Source organism: Mizuhopecten yessoensis, unplaced genomic scaffold, assembly GCF_002113885.1.
Source record: "Mizuhopecten yessoensis strain PY_sf001 unplaced genomic scaffold, ASM211388v2 scaffold11101, whole genome shotgun sequence".
Classification (NCBI taxonomy): Eukaryota; Metazoa; Mollusca; class Bivalvia; order Pectinida; family Pectinidae; genus Mizuhopecten; species Mizuhopecten yessoensis.
Window position 1 is genome coordinate 2,360,809 of NW_018408880.1, and position 22,706 is coordinate 2,383,514.

General features: G+C 37.1%; 2 protein-coding genes across 2 annotated transcripts; one reads left to right on the forward strand and one right to left on the reverse strand.

The window, feature by feature from the left end:
* Positions 1–819: 819 nt before the first annotated feature.
* Positions 820–12,828, reverse strand: LOC110465823 (probable tRNA (uracil-O(2)-)-methyltransferase). The gene is made up of 12 exons (XM_021521927.1): positions 12,491–12,828; positions 11,462–11,594; positions 10,999–11,119; positions 9,960–10,323; positions 9,379–9,447; positions 8,709–8,816; positions 8,092–8,163; positions 7,043–7,149; positions 6,085–6,268; positions 3,487–3,889; positions 3,042–3,158; positions 820–1,741 (listed from the first exon to the last, which is right to left on the reverse strand). Exons 1-12 carry the CDS (start codon positions 12,785–12,787, stop codon positions 1,509–1,511), a joined length of 2,208 nt encoding a protein of 735 aa, XP_021377602.1. The 5' UTR covers positions 12,788–12,828; the 3' UTR covers positions 820–1,508.
* A 4,305-nt stretch (positions 12,829–17,133) lies between these two features.
* LOC110465781 lies at positions 17,134–20,389 on the forward strand. Its single transcript, XM_021521858.1, has 3 exons — positions 17,134–17,847; positions 19,199–19,348; positions 19,712–20,389. The coding sequence occupies exons 1-3, from the start codon at positions 17,601–17,603 to the stop codon at positions 19,867–19,869; spliced, it is 555 nt and encodes a 184-aa protein (XP_021377533.1). The 5' UTR covers positions 17,134–17,600; the 3' UTR covers positions 19,870–20,389.
* The last annotated feature ends 2,317 nt before the right edge of the window (positions 20,390–22,706 follow it).

A 22,706-nucleotide genomic window follows, 5' to 3' on the forward strand; every position in this document is an offset into this window, starting at 1 on the left:
TTTAGGATGAGCTGTTTTTTTAATTCTAAAGGTGACAGACAAAATACAACACGAGACAGACGACAGGAACACAGCTCCACATGTTCATGAAAACACAGTGGTACTTCGGAATAGGATTTTGAAAAAAGTAATCATCAGTTTGATAAATAACACGTAAAACTTCTTTATTGAAAAGGAGTAGTCATATCAATTATCTTACCTGTCTTCTCTTTTGGTCTAGGGACACACTAATATTATCCCTAGGTAAATTATAACATTATATTTTCTTTTCAACATGATGTTAAATAACAAATTGGCATTAATTGCAAGCAAGCACCCCTGGAGGATAAGTCTTCAAAGAAATACACAGATACCTCAACTGACAATTGACTCATGTAATCTAAGTTGAATGAATATATGGAGACCAATATAATGAATTTGATCAAATTCAAAAACCTTCCTACCAGCTAACTGGATCTCAATTATCATGATTCTACGTCTTTTGGAACATGAGACATCATTTTAATACAAATTTTAACATATTTGATTCCAATGACCCTGAATGAAGTCAGGTTCATTTATTTGTATAACATTGATAGTCCTCAACCCCATGCAGCTACCTACAGATTGAATACACTGACCCTTGGTCTTCTAAAACTTGAGATGATGTCAAAAACAATTGTTAAAGGATATTGGACAAAAGGCAAATAACCACAGATAACACATACATGTAGGTCACTTGAAATTTCTGCTGTAACCTTAAATCGTATTGTGTTGTCAAGGAAACCAAACCATGGCAAACACCGCACAATGACTAAATAACACCTATGTGAATTGTCAATACATTTTATTTATCTTTGCATGTGATGTACTATAAGTGATAACATTTGGTAAAAAAGTCATCATTAAGCATTTTAATTGTGACGTTATTACTGTTATAGTGGATGTATCATGCTTTGAATTAGAAAATCTTCTCATCTGTAAATAGTATAATTATGTGTAATATTCAATCTCATTAAGTTACGAGACATGGTTTTAACATCTTACATATAACCAAAAGCACAAACAAAAGCATTCTAAAATTTCATTTCATGAACAAATATATTTTCAATTCAATACAAAAGAAATCTGGTTCCCCACCACCAGGTCTATTTCCCATGGCTTTGACTCAGGAAATAGGCTTATTCTCAGGGAACCAGACATATGCTATATATATCTCTCAATCCCAATAAAAATAGTAAAATTGTTTTTATATTTATTTAATGAAGACAAAAGAGTTATATATAAATAATTGCAACTTACATGTAACATGTTACAAATGCTTTAAGATCAGGGTGATTTTGACAATGTTAAAAAAAGTTGTTTCTAAAATTTCAAGATCAGAAAATATGGAAGAAATAACAAATAAATGGACCATAGAAAATGAACATGTTCTGTTCTTTATATCTTTTTGTTTTTGCAAAATTTAATACCTGGTAGAAATTACACAATTTTGTCATCGTCCATCCATAATTAGTTGAAAAATGGAATTATGTAATCTGAGAAACAGTTCTATTAGACAATGTTTTCTTTTCGTTTGGTAGCAGGTCCTCCTCTCCGTGAGCAAACAGACATGAGGCTTTGGTCCGAGGACATCCGTCCGGGTGATGGGAGTGAAACCAGCACAGCAATGTTTTAATCTTTTTGGTCTGGCCTAGCTGTGAGGCTTTACTAAAAGGTTGTGACAGAGTCAGGTCTCTTAGCTGCACCTTGCCACCAGACACTGTCAAATATAAACAATTTACATGAATACCTCATACCACAATTTTTCTAAGCATTTTCTTCAGTTTGGTAAGTATGGATTGAGAAAAGAATTTCATGCAGCACAACCGGTAAGTGTTTATAAATGATGTTTTGATGACTAGTACAGTATGTACCCTGCTACCTTCATCTGACAAATGACCAGTGAAGCGTATGTACACGAAGGTGTAAAATGTGTAGGAGTTGTCCACAAATTGATGTTGATTCGGCAACCCTGTATTAAAGCCTATGTACAATAGAGTCATTTGGATACATATATATCAACTAATAGGACACACGCTTACAGCGAAGCCAAATCGACATCGATTTGTGGACAACTTGACATATTTTACACCTTTTCACTGGTTATTTATCTGACGAATGTGACAGAGTATATGTACATACCGTACTAGTCATTGAAACGTCACATGTATACACATTTTGGTTGTGCTGCACGAGTCTTTTCAGAAATCATACAAAAATGTTAGGAAAACAAGATCACCTGTTTCCAGCAGCATCTTTACCTGTCTATAACTGTTTAGTTAACTGAATCACATGTATATTGTTATATGATTTTATTGGAATTGTTCCTGATACTTCTACATGTAGAATCATTCCCAGTGTGAGGTTTAGTTAAGGTGATTCAAACCTGTGGGATAAAATATCCTAAAAACAAGGCTTTACAAAGAGTTTACCTCGATATTTCATCCCTAAGGTTTGCATCTCCTTACCTTTACCTCCGGGATTAGATTGTATTTAAATCTTATCTACATCTACAATAAAGGCAAAGAAATACTCCATATAAACACTACAAAAATTAGTAAGAGTGAGGGTGGTAGATGCAGTGTCATTTAACTTCCAGTCTATTGTGACATCCCCTTCACTGTACTATAGATTGGTGACATCATGAAGGTGATCCAGACCCGTGGGTCAGGTAGAAATTTTGTATCACTATAGTGGTCTTGGGGATATCCTGGTCTGGTGGGCAGGAATCGTTCATATGACATTTATGCATCAATTTCTTATTACTTCTAACAGTAAAGCATATAAATGATGTTTCATTGGACAATGACACTTGACACACCTACAAGTATATTTTTTGGGGCTCATCATCGTAATGATTTATGCTTAACCAAATCAAGAGTAATTCATGTGACATTTATGCATATTTTTTTTAATTTCTTCTGACAATAAAGCATATATCAAAATCTTTTGTCAGACAATTAAACTTGACACATCTTCAAGTATGACTTTTTAGACTTATGACTTATGTGTTATCTCACCATTGAAGACCATGTTGTGGTTTCTGAGTAGTGTTTGTAGACCTCCGCATTCCGACTTCATTTCAATCAGCACTTGACGGTCAAACATCTGAGCTACTTCTGATAACGGTACAGATCCTGTTCACAAATAAACAATGATAAAGATTAGGATTAACATAATTGTGCATTAGAATCACAGTGCTACAGTTAATTATGAGCTTCATAACTGATTAAAGCTTAAGATTGTAGTATCAGGATCATGAAGTTGTGAGCACAACGAGAAAAAAAAAACTTGCGTTCAATCGTGATAGCTGACAGGAATATCAAACATTGATTTTATTTGTGGGTATTTTTCATGTTACTCATACAATTTCATCCCCACTCATAATAATATCCTTACGTAATTCCCTCTCCATCCTCTAATTGTATGTTACATGATCTCCCATGCTTTGTTTACATGACTTACCTCCCTTGTGCCATGTTCTTCCGTCTTCTGTTTGACGCACCTCTGCATCCTCAGATTCCATAACCCTAGCAAACACCTTGTTCACAATTAAATCCTTTATTTCCTTTTTTACATGTTGGCAGTTGCGCGTACGTTCTGTACTTTCCCGAGGCTTGAATGTTGACGTCCATGGTTGCCCATCTGGGTTTTCTCCTTCAAGTCTTAGCTTCTTACTATCACTAGGACAATCATGATTGTGGTCCAAGTTCGAAAGTTCTGTTGAGCCAGTTTTTGAAGTAAAGTCCTGCTTATCTCCCTTTAAACCTGTTTTATCACAGCGGTTTTTGATATACATTGTTCTTTTGGTATCTATGGCAGATTCCTCCTTTTCACTGTAGGTTCTGATTTTCCCAATGAAGCACACCTGAAGAAAAATCAAATGAGCTAACAAGATGCAGAAGTAGCCTTAACATTCACACGAGTTCAAATAAAAATGTTTCAGCCAATCTTAGGCCATGTGGACCATCTTGGAATTTTGGATCATCATGAAAAGTAAAGAACACATGTTTGGGACCTCATAAGAACATTTGTATGAAACTTGGGGTCAATCAGTCCAGTTATTCTTGAGGAGAAGTTGAAAATGTCTCAAATAAATGCAAATATCCTTTAATACATATATTAAGGATATGCCCTGTTTATTTTTAAATTGGCAGGAAAAGTAAGAACACTTGTTGGAAACCTCATAAAGAACATTATACCACGTGTGAAGTCACTGAAGTCAATGCTTTTACATGTCATTTCTTTAAGTCTATAATTCCACCATCTTTATTTGTTCCATATCTTATCTCTGGTGTCTACTGACCTGTCCTTCTTTTCCTCAAAGCCCTATTTGCAAACTTGTCTATTTAGGATTCTTTGGATATGCTCGAAACCTCATTGGAGAATGCTCTCACTTCACAAAAGCCTGAGTACTCATTTGACTGAGAGGATCCTGAGGGTGCCCTCCTACACCTGAAAGTCTGAGTACTCACCTGGTTGATGGAGGGGATCCTGAGGGTGTCCTCCTACACCTGAAAGCCTGAGTACTCACCTGGTTGACAGAGGGGATCCTGAGGGTGTCCTCCTACACCTGAAAACCTGAGTACTCATCTAGTTGATGGAGGGGATCCTTAGGGTGTCCTCCTACACCTGAAAGCCTGAGTACTCACCTGGTTGACCGAGGGGATCCTGAGGGTGTCCTCCTCCACCTGAAAACCTGAGTACTCACCTGGTTGACGGAGGGGATCCTGAGGGTGTCCTCCTACACCTGAAAACCTGAGTTCTCACCTGGTTGACGAAGGGGATCCTGAAGGTGTCCTCCTCCACCTGAAAACCTGAGCACTCACCTGTTTGATGAGGGGATCCTGAGGGTGTTCCTCTACCTGAAAGCCTGAATACTCACCCGTTTGACAAGGGGATCTTGGGGGTGTCCTTTCCTTCACCAGAAAGCCTGAGTACTCACTCGTTTGATGGAGGGGATCCTGAGGGTGCCCTCCTACACCTGAAAGCCTGAATGCTCACCCGTTTGACAAGGGGATCCTGAAGGTGTCTTTCCTTCCACAGAAAGCATGAGTACTCACCCGTTTGATGGAGGGGATCCTGAGGGTGCCCTCCTCCGCCTTAAAGCCTGAGTACTCACCCATTTGACAGAGGGGATCCTGAGGGTGTACTCCTTCACAAGAAAGTCTGAGTACTCACCCATTTGACAGAGGGGATCCTGAGGGTGTCCTCCTCCATAAGAAAGCCTGAGGACTCACCCGTTTAACGGAAGGGATCCTGAGGGTGCCCTCCTCCACCTTAAAGCCTGAATACTCACCCGTTTGACAAGGGGATCTTGGGGGTGTCCTTTCCCTCACCAGAAAGCCTGAGTACTCACTCGTTTGATGGAGGGGATCCTGAGGGTGCCCCTCTACACCTGAAAGCCTGAATACTCACCCGTTTGACAAGGGGATCCTGAAGGGGTCTTTCCTTCACAAGAAAGCATGAGTACTCGCCCGTTTGATGGAGGGGATCCTGAGGGTGCCCTCCTCCACCAGACAGTCTGAGTACTCACCCGTTTGACAGGGGATCCTGAGGGTTTCTTCTTCCACAAGAAAGCCTGAATACTTATCCGTTTAACGGAGGGGATCCTGAGGGTGTCCTCCTCCACAAGAAAGCCTGAGTACTCACCCGTTTGACGGAGGGGATCCTGAGGGTGTCCTCCTCCACCAGAAAGTCTGAGTACTCACCCGTTTGACAGGGGATCCTGAGGGTGTCTTCTTCCACAAGAAAGCCTGAGTACTCACCCGTTTGACGGAGGGGATCCTGAGGGTGTACTCCTTCACAAGAAAGTCTGAGTACTCACCCATTTGACGGAGGGGATCCTGAGGGTGTCCTCCTCCACAAGAAAGCCTGAGTACTCACCCGTTTAACGGAGGGGATCCTGAGGGTGTCCTCCTCCACCTGAAAGCCTGAGTACTCACCCGTTTGACGGAGGGGATCCTGAGGGTGTTCTCCATCACCTGAAAGTCTGAGTACTCACCCGTTTGACAGAGGATATCCTCTGGGTGCCCTCCTCCGCCTTAAAGCCTGAGTACTCACCCGTTTGACGGAGGGGATCCTGAGGGTGTCCTCCTCCACCTGGAAGCCACAGACCTGTCCCACCTCTATCACCCAGTCAAGGAAACAGCGGTAACTGCTCTGTCCACTCACTTTCTTGTTGAACTTGCAGTCAAAGTCAAATGGGCAGCAAGGCAACACAAAGTAACGACAGGTGTATGATGACCTATGAAATGAAACAAGAGCAGACACATGAACAACAATTTAGGGAAAAAAATCGTAAGTATTCGCTGAATATTAACCATGAGAAAACAACAGAAAATGAGCTAGGCATACAATATCCCCTCTGCTGTTTGATTCAGGATGAAATTCTATTTTAGGACAATGTTACAGTTACATCTACCTTGACCTTTGACCATTGTGAAGTTCTATCAAAATCTGTCGAGAAATACAGTACATGTAGCTAGAGTAATGACAAAGAGTGTATTCTTTTTTTAGTAACACTAATATTAACTTTTGACAGACCAAGCACATATACCTGCACCTGCTGAGTCTTCTTCCGATAACTGCGACAGAACTCATAGGTATGAGTGCAATTGTCGCAATACAGTTCTAGGGTGTGATTTTTAGTAACATTGGTCTTAACCTTTTACCATAACACATATATACAAAGTTGTCTTAGATTTGTCAAATCCAGTCATCCTTAAAAGCTGTCCAGAAATATATCTACTAGAGGAAAGACATGTGAAATTAAATATTTAGCAACAAAAACCTTGACCTTTAAAATATTGTGCCAATTTTAACACTTACTGTGAATGAAGATATATAAACGGTTTACATAACTGGGACGTTTCAACAAAATTTGTGAAGAATGATGGCTTCTAGAGTGATGACACGGACTGTTAAATATAGTAGGGTGGACAGACATGACAAAAACATACCTGGCAATACCCTAGGTTTGTGTACTTGGGGGCATCGTTCAGAGCAGTGTAGCACCTACCTTGCTGCCATGACTGGTATCCAGGGCGTTAGTTCATCACTATGGTTACCAATCAGCCAATCATACTGCGGGTACAAGGAGTCGCAGGACGGAATGATTGTCTCTTCCTGCAAAATGGAACGGTAGGAGGTTACTTTATAACATGGTCAGTGTGCCGGACAGGTAAATTACCCACAAAACATGGTGGCACATGTAGAACATTAAGGTTAGGGGCATGGCTAGTTCTGAGTGACTGACAGGTACGTCACCTCATGATGTGTCCGTACACATACAATAGAAAACAACTCCTGTCCAGTTCTATTAGATCAGTGTTCAGCAAAAATGTTACACAAATCAAATTGAAGAAAAAGCTCCTTAAGAATAGATTTGGCAATCAATGTGGAAATGGACAGTAGCAGTGCAACCACTAATGAGGGGAGGGGGCATGTCTAGTGTTAGGTGTGATTGGTGGGCAGGTTCCCACAAAAGTCAATTGAAGCCAGACATTTTTCTTGTTTGTATACTCACTGCATATCGAAATGTTTTTAAGCTTCAGTTTATTTTTCGTCTTTTTCGCCTCCGTAATGAGGGCAAATCAACCATTACAGCAAACATTCATATTAAAGCAACATAGTATACAAAGTAATTAAATGTGAAGGGAGAAACTAAAACTGGGCAAATATGGATTTTACCTGTGCAGCACACAAGTTTGACTGGGTGAAAAATTCCCAGTATACAGTATATCATTGAATCTAATGTCTGCTACTGAAGGTAATGGGGAGGATTAAAAATTATAAAGACACTAATTACAACAATAATAGGATTTAGTAGCTCAACATGCAACAACGTCACTGATTTACGCCCTGGTATTTGTTAATTCCAATGAAAAGAATAAATCTACTGTTGCTATTGAAAATGTATTAAGAAAAAACACAGCTTCCAGCATTTGTTCTTTAACAAGAAGTGTTTCTTTAGTCCATTTTTCTGAGAAAGGTTTGATTATCATTATAGTTTATTGTGAATTAAATACCTATAATATTCATGTCTATATCTGAACTAGTAGTAGTTACCTTAAGGCGAGTCTCCAGGCCATATAAGTCCCAAATATTTCTCTTCCGTACATCTAAACCAACACCTGGGTGCTGTAAAAGTTTGACATGCAAATAGTAAAGACATTTTTGTAATCCTTAAGGCACAATTTATGTTGGCAATCAAATCAGCAATGGTCTCTTCACTTTGAGATCAACAGAAGAGGCCCATGGTGCCTGTATCAACCTCACATTATTTGATCTGTAAGAAATAATATAAGGACATGAAGAGCTTGACCTTACGAGTAAGTATCATACCTCTTCATTCCAGCAAATTACAAGCCAAATTGTTGTTTTTATGTTTTACGATTTCACTAATATCATAAGAAGACATTGTCTGTATGGATATGGTCACTTAAAGTACCTAAATTTTCAGGAAATTTGTTTCAGCAATCACTCGTTTGAACAAGAAGTTTAAATCTTCAGCTATGAGCCCATCAATGACTCCATAAAAAGATGCTTTTAACACATTTAACTCAAGTAAACTTGAAAACTGGCCAATTATTTTAATATGAAACAATGTTTTAATGTAATGAGATATATTTAGATGTTATCACCGAAGTACATGTTCCTAATACCTAGCTATGATGGATACTTACACCTTCAGAAGACAGGATGTGAACAAGTAGTCCATTTCCACATCCCATGTCTACAAACGATTGCTTCTCCTTTAAATTCTTCTCCTTCCTTTCTTGTTCCCAGATTAACTGTTATGAGAAATAAAGAAACTGTAAATAACATAGGAAACTAAAAATCTTATATAAATTTGGTAAAAACTATCAGAAATTAATTCCTGCTTTCTGTTTTATGATAAGATTGGTGACATGTATTGGTGGATGTTTTTATCATTTATGAAAAGTGTTCCATAAATTGCACAGGACCTGTCACAGTAATACTTTTCATCACAATTCTAAATTAACATATCGTATGTATGTGTCATGTACTAGCTACAAACTTACTGTCGATCAAGATCAAATATGAAAGAAAATGCTTTTGTTTGACGTACTAAAATTTCAGTTAAACTTTGACCCCTAGTCATTGTCTAGCCAAATAAATTTTATTCTCAAAGTTTGGTATGTATGTATCGATGGCCCATGTACGATCAGCCTTATTTAGTTTATTTCTGCTTGCATTATGGAACAATGATTACTTAAAAAGCATTCTTGCTAACATAGTAAACAATGCATTATTAATTAAGAGGTACAACTGTGTGTAAACGATGCTGACATTCTGTGTACATACATTGATTTTATACAAAGCATTACTCACCAATAGGTATGTTGCTATGCCAACATCTTCATAAACAAATTTTGCAGGATCTGTTTTCTCAGGCCAGCACTGAAAAATATCAGAAATTCAAATATCAATTACAACACAATGTTATACAAGCTAAGAGTTAGGGTTGGTGGTGGAGTGGAACAGAAGCACACTGATCACCTCTCTAGATTCTAGGAATATCATATATAATTACTTATTTACAAACTAATGGTTAGGAAGGTCGAAGCACTTGCACAATAGCAGACATTATCCTGCTTTTCAATAGGCTAATATCTACAAAATCTAAATTCCATTTTCTCAAAATTAATGTGTCACTTCCATTTTGCCTGTTAATATGAGAATTGAATGGCATGTTCATTCTTGTATGAATGCAAATCTTGGTCTTCATAGTAAATATGTTAATGTATTGAAACGATTTGTGAAATATTTTGTTTTCTACCTTTCCTTTCAAAATGAATCAACAGGACACATAACTTGTTTTAACTAAATCAAAAATAAGTTTTCAAACTGATACAACATAAGTCTGAATCAGTTCACCAGGATAAAAAGTACAGACGATAAAGTCAACTCACCTCTACAAACTTCTTGCCGTACTTGACTTTGAGTTGGTTGTACAGAGTGTTGTACTGGTCTATCCTCACCAGACGAAGAGACTTAACTGTTGTCTCCAAATTTTTCTGTTCACTCCAATTTGCGATCTTTGGTAGCAGAATATTTGTTAGCCAAATATCTGACAGAATTATTGACGTGTCTTGTTCAGCAGTGGCTTCAGTCTTAGAAGTATATGAATCAGGTCCTTCCTCGACTGTTTCACCATCGTCTGGTTCAGTGTTAGAGACACATTGATCTGGTCTTGTTTTGACAGGTTCACTTTCAGCTGGTTCCGTATCTGAACGCCAATTGTCATTTTCAGTTTTGCAAACCCTAAATATAATTCTGTAAAGAGGAAATTACATAAATGCAATGATACAAAAGATATAGACCAGATTGCTTTATTAATTTATAAAAATTTGATATATAATTATATTTTGTAATTTTTCAAAACAGTGAGTGCTAACTGGAATCAATATTGAAAGTTAATGAGTACTGTTGACAACATGCATTGGTTTGTTTGTCCTTTACGTCCTTTTAACCCTTTCACCCCTATGTAACTTTAGTAGACTCTACCATGCATTGATCTGGATGAGTCCATTATGGTCTACAGTGGTGAAAGGGTTAACAGCTATGGTCATTTAAGGACGTCACATGTTTTGGTGGTGGAGGAAAGCCAGAGTTCTCGCAGAAAAAAAACATGGACCTACGGCCAGTACCTGGCAACATGCATGTCATAATGATCAGTCATTATAAAAGCATTAGAAGTAATAATAAGATTACAGCAATAACAGTATGATGTCAAGCAAAACCTTGGTTGCAAAACCTTATATACGTGTACATATGTACACCTGTGGAACTGACCACTGGTCACCGATCTTTGACATCACCTCTTTAACGAGTCTTTATACTCTCACATGTATTTTTGTATCAGTATCAGTTCTGGTAATTGTACCTATAAACAAGAAGGAGAAACAGAATATTTCCTTTTTTTTTTATCTCATTGCTGTAAGATCTCACCTTGGCTTCGTGTTGACCACTTGATGGACAAGTTGGTAACACAGATTTCTGGAAGCTTCAACAGCCTTCTGCTTGTAAGTGTCGGTTACTGGACAAAACCAGGCACTCCTTAGGGTGGCATCTAGTAACAACAAACAAACAAAATATAACAGACAGGCAATCTTCAAGTTACAACATAAAAAAGCTGCAAAAAAAAACAGGCTATCTTCAGTTTGGCATCTGACAGACACAAAACTTAGGGGTGCCATGACCTGTAGGATGGTTTGACAAAATTGTGTATTTCATACCAGGTATGTCAATCGACCCGATGTGTATGCACTCTCTATGGATATATGTCAAGTGACATATGAAATACACAATTTCATCACACCATATTGTACAAATAAACAATACCAATCGCCCACTCAGTCATAGGTTGACATGAAGGGACTAGTCAGTCTTGCACATGTAATATATACCTTACCATAGCATATAATTTCCCTGACCACTGGGTGTGAATCGTCCCTTTTGGGGTGTATACCTCGGACAATGACCACACCTTCTCCCTCCGGGATGGTGGACAGACTGGGGACCTCCTTACATAAATCATCTTCTTTCTGGAACCAAAGTTAAATTGTTTCCAATGTTTCTTATCCAAGTATATCAAGTAATTGACTATAACATTAACAAGGAGAACATGGCACCAAACAGAGCTGCTGACATATATATAGATTGCATATAAGTTTGTAAAACTTTTTATATTTGATGTAGCAATAATAAAAGTTTGTATATAAAACATCTTCATTTTAACTTGAGCGTAATTTCAGCTAAGATATATGAGAAATACAGATACAGGGTAAGCCAGAGACATATAATGCCTGAGCTCCGCAGTATAAACGTCTCACGTGCAGTGGTGTGAAATCATAACATCTTACTCATATTTTTTCAATCAAAGTCAATACTTAAGGGGGCACCTGGCCAGGTGAACGTCCCTGTTATAAGCTACTTTATTAAGTTCAATTAATTTCTTTGCCCCACATTAAAAGATCCAGACTGACCAGTGATGTTTTCAGATTATATCATCTCTCCATTAAAGTATCATTTTTTGTCAGTCTTTTTTCAAAGGGAGTGTATATTGGCACAATTAACAGTCATGCAGATATTTTTATCATGAGACGGTTGCATGTGCTCATTATACATGTGTACAAACAAATTTCCCAGGCGAGACAGTCTGAAAGTCGGCAGGGTTCCCAGGCTTATACACAGGTGCTCGGGTTCTGGAATATATGGAACATTATCTGTTTAAGTATCGCACCCCACTAGATTTTGTTAGTATCACGGAATTAGAAGTCCTCGGTTAGTGGGGTGCAATATCTAGTGGAATGCGAGACTTAAATGGATAATGTTATATATATTCTAGAACCCAATTATTTATTATTACAGTGATATGCGATACCTAAATATCACAATTTTAGAACCAGAGCACCTGTGGTCTTATAATACTCATCATTACCGTATTTAGATTGATTAACGTCTTCTTACTCAAAACCTCAGCCACCGCAGACTCAAAAGTCGTCTGTAGTTGTGAGTCGCCATTCTGACAGGTGTAATATATAATCTTCTCTATCCTCGACCCACATAATCGTCTGTTTATCACGTGTGGTTTGTTTATCCAGACGGTGAGAGCGTCTGCGAAACCGTCTGCTTGTCCTTTTGTGTTACTTTCTTTAAAATTGCAAAAATCATTTCTTAAGTCAGGAACACTACGCAGAACACTGTCTGACTGAAAAGAATTAAACGCTCGCTTCATGTTGCCTTGTTGCTTCTGTTCATGGGCGCAGACATCTTGAATTTCGGAACACAGTTTCGGGACGCCTCGGTAGTTGACCATAGACACAAATTATTAGAACTGGCGAGCAATGACATACTTTCCTCTTTCAACTTTATACAGTAAAGCAATTTTTGCCGAAAATTCTAAAACAAAATTAATACACATTTCAAACCAAATTGAACTAGAATTTACATTGATAGTCAAATCATCCTGTCCTGAAAATGGCACAAACAACTTATTGGAACCAGAGACGTATTACATTATATATACGTCTCTGTTGCAACACTTATTTTCAATGATTGAATATCGATATTATTTAACAAATAATCTACGAAAATTTAATCTTCGGGAAAATATTTCGTTTTTTCCCTCTTTGGGATCAAGAAAATAATTGAAATCAGTTTGATGAACTTAAAATTTAAGTGATCGAAAATATTTTCAATATGGTAACTACTAGTTCCTTTATAAGTCTTACCATAAAAATTGCGTTCACTGGTTTATGAATGCATTCGTATAAGCGCCATTTTGAAGTTTCTCCTCCCGCCTCGATTAACATGTTAAAAGCAAACGTTTTGGTGACGTTAGGCTGTTCCAGGAATCTCATTTGCACTGACGACGCAGACACTTCAATATAGAAACTCTAAGGGAATATCTTTGTTTAGGTCAACGCTCACTCGAAATTTAGCATGTAAATTAAATATAAGGATTAAACGGCATTTTTTTTTCAATGTTCATGCCGGTATCAACACAAATCGGTTACATACATAATCCATGTAGCCCTAACGAAATCAAGAACGTCAGACATCATTTGACTGCTATAGATTTGTTAAAATTTTGTGGGGGGGAAAATCATGCTAAAATAGCTATATCAATGCAAAATACCGCCAAAACAACGCGTTAAACAAGGCAATATCCGCCATACAGTATAAAACAAAATTTGAATACCATCTCTTTATTTTTTAACAAATTATATTTTTCTTTCCACAAAATTTTAACAAATTTTAGTTTTCAATCATATTTCAGTTTTTGAATGCAACATTTCTAACTGTATGTTGTGTATTGCATAATATGGCAGCGTTTTGGATTGGCCTTAAAATGGCAGTTAGTAAAACGTTTGCTCAACTCTTTATGTAGCAATGAGTACGATGTGGAAAGACACACCAAGTACATACTAATTCCACAATGATTGTTGCATACATGTTCATCTTTTAATCCTGTAATTCCCCAGGCCTCGTACACGCGGGTCATATTGTCACTATAGAAAGACCGGATCAAAACATGTAAGTAAACTAGAAAGATGGAGCCAATTTTAAATACCATAATCGGAGTGCCCCGTTTGTTTTGTGTTGCATCAAGACCGCCATGGCTGCGTGGACGTCGTTACGACAATGAATGGTGCAGTAGGCAGAAAAGAAGCGATAGGCGCTGGGGTTTGGATCATGTTACCCTTTCAGGTTTGTAGAAAAATTAAAGACCAGGGCCACATTCGTTTATTGCGACCCAAACAGTTGAACCGGTTGGACGAGAGTTGTTCGTTTATATTATGAGGTCGATCCTGGTCATTTGATGCTGCTTTAGTAGAGCCTTGACAAAGCCTTGCAAGGTCTGCATAATAAACATTTGCAGGTCCGCTAAGATTTATATCCGAAAATGTTACATTTAAAAACAAACAAACCGGTTGAACCGGATCCGCAAAAGGGGCTCAGGTGTCGACGACCAAAAGTGTTCAGTGTAACAGATGACAGGGAGGTATGGACAACCTGAGGTAGAAGGCGTCCTGGTAGCGGTAACCAGTGATGTAGATGATGTTGTAGATATCATGTCCTCGGGTGGAAGGTTGACTTCCTCACGTACATGTCAGCGATCGTTGACTAATTGGTAGTGCAACAGAGCCCAATCACATGTCCAGTCGTCAAACGTGCCGGTGGTGTGCTATCACGTACATATTGTCAGAGGATATTTTTTGGACTAGGTGAATCGGCCAGATGAACAAACAGGACTGCAACCTGATAAAACTGACGAATTTCTATGATGACATCAGTTTCGGGAAATACAGCTACATATGTATGGTAGAGGTCGTAGACGTTTCGGACTGCCACATATATACTGTTTCGGGCTGCCCCAGTAGGAATGAGGTTGTATCCATCTGGTTTGTTGGTGTTTTGTTTTACATCAACGGAAGAAAATGCATCATGAGTTATTCATAGGGAAGTGCAGGCTTCTTTACTGAGATACATCTTGTTTGCAACAGCTTAGGACTTGTGTCATCTGTCTAGTTTCACTAGTTATGTACCAGCCAAACGACGGTCAGTTGCACCTAGGATCCTCAGAACACCGCCTATAGCTACATGTATATATGTGTTCGCATGGTAACAGATGGTGAGCCCAGTCTCTCGTAACCTTATGCAAGGATGAATTTCAAACTGACGAGACAACTTTTGCATCTTGTGTCAGCCATAACGGATAGTGAAGCTTCTATGGCGCCTCTTTTTAAACGAAAACCAAGGGCATAATAATTCCTGAAAGTAACCGTACATATCACATTATAACCCATGTTTCTGACAGTTTATCGTTCATATGATGACCGTTCGGTTTCCGAACGCTCACGGTATATAATAATTGAGCTTAAAATCATAACAGAACAATGTGCATCGAACATTGCGCTCCAGGAGAGTTGTACGGTCTATAATGTCTGTCTGGTCCTTCGACTCGAATGCTGCTTGCGGTGATTACGTTTGCATATCTCCCACGCATGACTATTTTTCATGCACTGTTACGTACATGAATGTGGACAGACGTGTTCCTTCTGTAACTGTTCTTTCCCGCAATGTGAGCATTTGTTAGACTTGAAGTTGTCGTTGAATGTGGGTTTATTATCGCTTCTTTTCCTGTCCGTGCTGATAGCACCCCAAAGGGAGAAAACCTAACAATTTAGAGGTCGATCTTTTATTTATTTCAACAAAACGAAACACTTCCGCCAGGGTCAAGTCCTTCTTTATATCTCAAGCAGTTCCATATGTATTGCGGGGTCGGTAATTACTCGAGTTGGAATATCACGTAGTATAGTATCCAAAGTGCCTTTAAACTGTACAATCAGCTGTTTTGTTTGCGCATGTCATTTACTTTAATAGGTATTATCATTATTGATTGATTTAGTATTTACTGAATATGTTGTATTTAAATGTTTTCCAATAGATATTTCATATTGTTTTCTTTTACATTTTAGATTATTTTATTGTATAGGTCTTGTATACAAAAGGAATTGGGCAACAGACAAAACATATACAAGTCTTCTCTTTAACATTTTACAATGCATACATATATTGAAAGTAGAAATGTAAAGCCTTGTACAAAATATAAAGGTATTGATATGAAACTGTCTTAGTTATTATTGAATCATCTAATGTTATAAGTAATATGAAATGATTGCTACAAATAACGGCTATATTATTTTGCGATGCATTTCCGATAACTGAAAATTGATGAGACTTCTGTACAAAATAAATTGTATTACGGAATTAATTGAGCAATATATTGTTGCGTTTTTAATTTAACTCCTTATTAGGACGCTCATTATGTCCGCGATGTGATAAACAGTAAGGCGTAATTGGACTCGATGACTCGTTATGACGTTAAGCAAAACATACATACGACAACTTCGACGTGACAAACAGCCCGAGCGCACTCCTTTGTGACAAGGGAACACACAACTAGGGTCTATTTTCTTTTTGACAATTTGACAAACAACACGAACTTATTTCATTAAAACAAGGTGACACACAACACGAGCTTATTTCTTTAAAACAAGATGACACACAACACGAGCTTATTTCATTAAAAAGGGCTGACAAACAACACGAGTTTTATTCTTTGCGATAAACAATACGAGCTTATTTCTATGAGACAATGTGACAAATAAAACGAACTTAATTTATTGTGAAAGGGTTACAAACAACACGAGTTCATCTCTTTATTTCTTTTTTTCTTTGTGACAAAAACTTGTTTTTTATTCTTTACGAAGATGTGGCAAACAACAGGAGCTGACAATGATCATCATCAACAACGACTCTAGCTTGAATCGATTCAATATTGTTACCGTTATAGAATAGGTGCCGTTATCACAAAGATGTCCATCAATTTCTCATGTCCTGTTAGCAGAAAGTGCACTATGTAGATTTAGGATAATGTGTACACCGCCGGAGGGGTTCCATGAACTGTGACAAGTAATCAGACTAGATTTTCCCGTTGTCTTACTGATATGATAATTATATATATTATGATGTGTAACTTAGAATCTGTCATGGGACTGCCCCCGGGCGAGATGACTTACACCACGTGGTCACGCTTCACTGATTTACAAGAACCTCGGTCCGTACATCGTGTGTATGTACTGCACAGATAAATGTACAGAGATATTTATATGATGTGTTATTTAGTGATACCGGATGATATTCACATGCGCAATTTTTGTCTAAGGAATATATCCACCATTTTAAGTTGAGGTATCGGTGTATGATATTGGATTATATTCATATCAAGAAAGAGCGGAACCTTATACGTCGTTCGACAAGTCTGGGCTGTGTGTTTGGTGATACATCTTGTTCGTGTGTATGTATTTTAATAAGGACCGTAACAGCTTGTGTTTGTTTCAGTTATTGAATATGTAAGTACGATTTCGGAAGAAAGCCTAATAGTTATATACGCGTGTGAACAGTTATACACGTGTAAATAGTATAGTTTTACACGTGTGAACTACCGACATCAGTTTATTCTGGCCAGCATACCATTCAAAATGCCGGAATTCTTAGATGCCCCACTTCTTATAAAGGTTGCAGCTGTATTGGAGGTTATTGCTTTTGTTATCAACGTCGTAGCCTTTTCAACACCTTATTGGCGAGCAGTCCACTTTGAAGAATTCCGTCTCTCTGACGACGAGGGTACCCGGCTGGAGTCCGCCATTGCTATCCAGGGTTTCGACGAGGGTCTATGGAGACGATGCATCAACAGTATTTGTGCTGATTTAGACGTGGCAGGACGAGGTATATTTAAAACTGTTGGCTGTGTTTCACTCACTTAACTCTCTAATTAAAAACCTGTTGATAGAGAAAATGGCATTTGTATTGATACAAGTCACAGTAACATTGGAACTCAAATAATTCAGTATAGGATAAAAGTTAGCATAAAGATAACTATGTTGATTTATCTAAATATAAAGTGACACAAATGTCCCTCATCCTCATTAATTTGAACACGATTACATGGAAGTTCGTGATTTGTGATGTTGATTCGGTGTTACTATTTTCAGGGACTGCAGGTCGATCTCTTTAGACGTCACTTCCTTTTTCTCTCTAGGTTTAATTTTCTCTCGACGATTTTCTTTCGTTCCAACTGGTGAATTGATTAAATATATCCAGTATAACAATTTATGACCTTTAATTTGGCGAATAAGTGGTGATACGGACCTGACCAGTGACTTCAACTTCGGTGAATATGATGCCGTATGAACTATTGCAATTCAATATTAAGTTTAGTTACGTGTGTGTACCATGTATTTTGGTTTAAACTAATAGGACAATCATCTTCAAAGAAAGCGCAGTCTTTTCGACAGTTAAAATTATAGACAAGTAATAATGGTAACTAAGTCATAAAAGATAAAAAAAAAAAAATACGATAACGAGACGTTTGGTCCTAGTAATTGATATATGTCAAACACAATGTTGAATAGATTTTTAACCTTGAAAAAAGAGTGGTACACCCCACTTTTATCTCATGCAGTGATGTTCAAATAAAAATAAAGTTTAATAACAAATTTCAACAATCAAATATCGTATGAAAAAAATGCGAAATGCAATGATTTTGTTGTTTTAGTTAGATAGTGGCGTGCTACCTTAATCAACGAGTTACCTTCCGTAGAACGTATAGTGAATTCACGTATAGTGGCAGTGGCAGTTTGATGAATTCCCGCTAGATCTTCTTAGAAATATGTAAACCATGATGGCATTAATTTATACATTTTTTCATCTTATTTTTATTTTAACATTTTATTTAAAAAAAAAAAATAAACAAAATTGATATGAACAGATAGAGTAAATTCTAAATATATTTAATATGGGGCTATTGCGGAGAAAAATGGAAAACAGGATTATCTATGATACTTAGGTTACCGTTATTTCATGCATAATTTGTGATCAGTGATTTTTCTACTTCCTTTCCACAGGAGCCTGTGCCTGTTGATTTGGAAAAATATCACCCACATAAACCATGATTTTGGGAAATTAAGTGATTGTTTGCATTGATTTTGGGAAAAAAACAGCAAAAATTAGCCGGGGGAGGTAAAGGCCCCAAATAAACCTTAAACAAATCACTGAGTGATACTTATTTATTTTGTAGATTGGCTTCAAGCGGTGCGAGCGTTTGAAAGTATTGCTCTTCTGACATCATGTATTGCCATGGCAACCTTACTTTGCTACATCTTCAAAGCCGACTTCAGGAGGAGATTCCTTGTTTTCCTAGTTTCTGCCATTTCTAGCATTGTTACTGGTAAGTAATGTATCAAATCGACAGTTTCCTAAAGTATATATTTACATTAGCTAACAATGAGTTTCTATATAAATGCTTATATACTGTTAAACTATAAGTAAATTCGTACTTTTTTTCGTGAACTGTTAGAGTATACTTACATCAGCTGTTACTTTATACTGTAACTTTATGAGAAATATCAAGAAGTATGTACACGCAATCGCCAAAATCTTATCCTATGTAAAAGCTGCGTAATTATTCCTTCACTTTAGTTAAGGATTGAATTTATTAAACATGACGCATTTTTATTCTAAACGTGACCCTATTTACTGCGAGAGCGACCTGGCCATACTTAATATGTGTTTGTCCTTGACCTGTTTACAGGTGGATGTATTTTGCTGTCCGTCCTAATCTACGGTATCTGTGTCAAGGTCGCTCTGTCCTGGTCCTTCGCCTTAGCAGCAGCTAGTGGTATTCTTTATGGAGTTTCTGGTGCCCTTCTACAGGGTACATTCATCAAGGAAGCCAAGGAACCGATCTAAACGAGGCTACATCGCTCGAATAACAGACTTGAGAAAGTGTGTGCAGTAATATAGTAAAGTAACATTATCTTGGTCACGATGCATGAACGTGTTATGTACTAGACTGGCAAACAGCCCCCAAGTTTTTATGAAGAATTAACTGGCTGTATTTCACTATCAGATTATCTCCACCTAGTTTGAGAACTCTAGAATCAGTCATCTAAATGAACAAAATTATGAGAATTTTCTTTTTTTCTTAATACTTTAATATTCTAGATACGAGGAGCCAGTCTAGGTATGTACATAAGCATGACATGATCCGCACAACGTGCAGAATTAGAAGTGATCACAGCCAGATACCATTTATTATAGCCTGGGATTATGGAGCTACATGTACTACACAAATTCTGATTTTTGCCAGTTACAAGCCTTAACAAATTTTAAGTTATGCCCATGTATGCAGTGGTGACGATTTAAAAAGCAATGCGCATTGCATTTTGTTTTATATCAAAAATGAAGAAATAAAAATAAACTTTAAAAACGAAAGGAGTTTGTTTTTCAAACGAAATCATAAGGAATGACTCTGTTTTTGCGATAGATTGTACATGCCAAAAGATCTGCGTGTACTTTTCAGCTAAAACTAGTCATTAGAAACACACATACGGTTACTGGCAAATGCAATGTCCCTACCTGCTGCGTTTTCACAACCATTTTGGTTTTCGATATCCTGGCATGCGAAAAGTTCTCCACCATACATGTATTCGTGTCGTGTTAGGAAAGAAAAAGAATAAACGTTATACATTTTCAGTGATACCCACACGTTCCTATCAACTTCATGTTTGCAAAATGTCATGTACTTGAATTACTAGATTATGCAAACCGCTTTAAACTCATACATGTAGCTGTAATTCTTTAAAACTTAAATCCATGCATACGATCAATTTCATTAAATTGACATTGACAATAAATATAAATTGCATGTGTCGTGTAGAAAAAAATAAAAAAATAAATGAAATATAATCATATATACAAACAACATCGTTACTCTAAAGTTTAAACATTTTCATACATCTACAATTTTACAGAATATAGTTGATTTATCTTAGGAAATACGCAAAATGTATTGGTGTTGTCTTTGTAAAATTATGCTACCAAGCCTTAGCAATGAATCTGCTTACTGCCTTCCTCTCTGACAACAGTTAAACATCCGTTGACGCATATGTCATACCGAGGTACTCGTACTGGTCCACAAAGGTTACTACACAATTGTTATTTGGAAATGATATTTGAAGGAATTACCTGGAGTATAAACAGTAAAACCCTACGTTTGGCATATATACCTATTTCTGGACACTAGTCATCACAAATATATGTTATAACACATACGGTAATAATCCACCGCCATTTTGGTGTGTCAATATTCTGATGTACATGTGAAAGGTTCTCCACTCCGTTTATGTCATGTTGCAACAGAGAAGGAACATTTTCAGTGAAACCAATCTAAATTTTAGCAAATATAAGGTACAATGAGAGTAACAACTGCTTCTTAAAATTTGCAGTTCTTTAAAAATGAATTTCACGAATTGCTTGCAATCTACCATATACACATTTACATTAATTACACGTGTCATGAAAAAAATAGCTAAAAATCGAAACATAAGCATATCATATAAATATTCTAAAGGTGTTTAATCTTATAGAATACGTTTTATTTATTTTAGGAAATATGTAAATGTATTGGAGTTGTCTTTCTTACTATATATATAGCTCGACATTTACGTGGCTTATTTATAAGATATTTAATTGAAAGTTAAAACATAATATGCTTAAAAAAGCATAAGTCAGAATTCATTTGTAAGCAATAAAGCATCATGTTTAGTAAAAATAGAAAGACGAACTGTTTTTATCTGTACAGGTATATAGGACGGGCTCCTGATAAAACGCCACATGATCAGTAATATTTGGACATATCGTTAACCCATTGGAACCCTTTTATCTATTAAGGAAGTCGTGTCATCATTATAATAATTTTCACCTGTTAATTATCGACGTCGTAAAGATACATACCTGTTCGTGCACAATGCAGGTGATATGATAACAGATAGTACATTCTATACGAACGCATCTGTATTGATAAACGTGTCAATCGAACTCGCCCGGCGATTATGACAGGTGGAAGGCAGAGCAGACAGGTGTAAGAGAAGCAGACATCTTACTAACGTTATCTGAACAGAACTGATGACGTCCTATACAGGCGGGGATTGAAAGGAAAGCCCGAAACACCAACGAGAGTAAACTGTCAACCGCTCAGAGCTCTCAAATTTAATGTTAATTAGACCATATCCGACACAGCGTCATCGCTTTAATTTTCGTTGTCAACATTATATGTGAGATGTGTATAAATTTAACTTTTTCTAATTTCAGACTATATTGAGAAATATTCATCAAATCGTTAGGACATCATCTTTTTTTCATTTTCTTTTTTAAATTACGGGGAAAATCGAAGACCGAGATGGAATGTTAGTTGACTAGGTATCCTTCAAGAATATACTCAATGGCTCTGTTTGGTTTGAAAATATACTGTTATTTCACAACTGATTGATTTAAACAAAATCACAGAGTCATCCTAGAAATGATCAGTGTTGTCCTGGACATTTTTATTGGCGATGTTTAAGGACGTGTATAGAGGATATTATTTGTTTAATGATAAATAAGTTATTTTTTTCACGAAGGCGGAGGTGGTGAATATTTTGATATCTTGCAGGTCGAGGGAAGGCTTTTTCAAATGCCGGTTACTTGTTATTTGTCACGGTAACGTTTGTAAAGTAGCTGCTTGAAATACAAAGTGAAAGGAACAA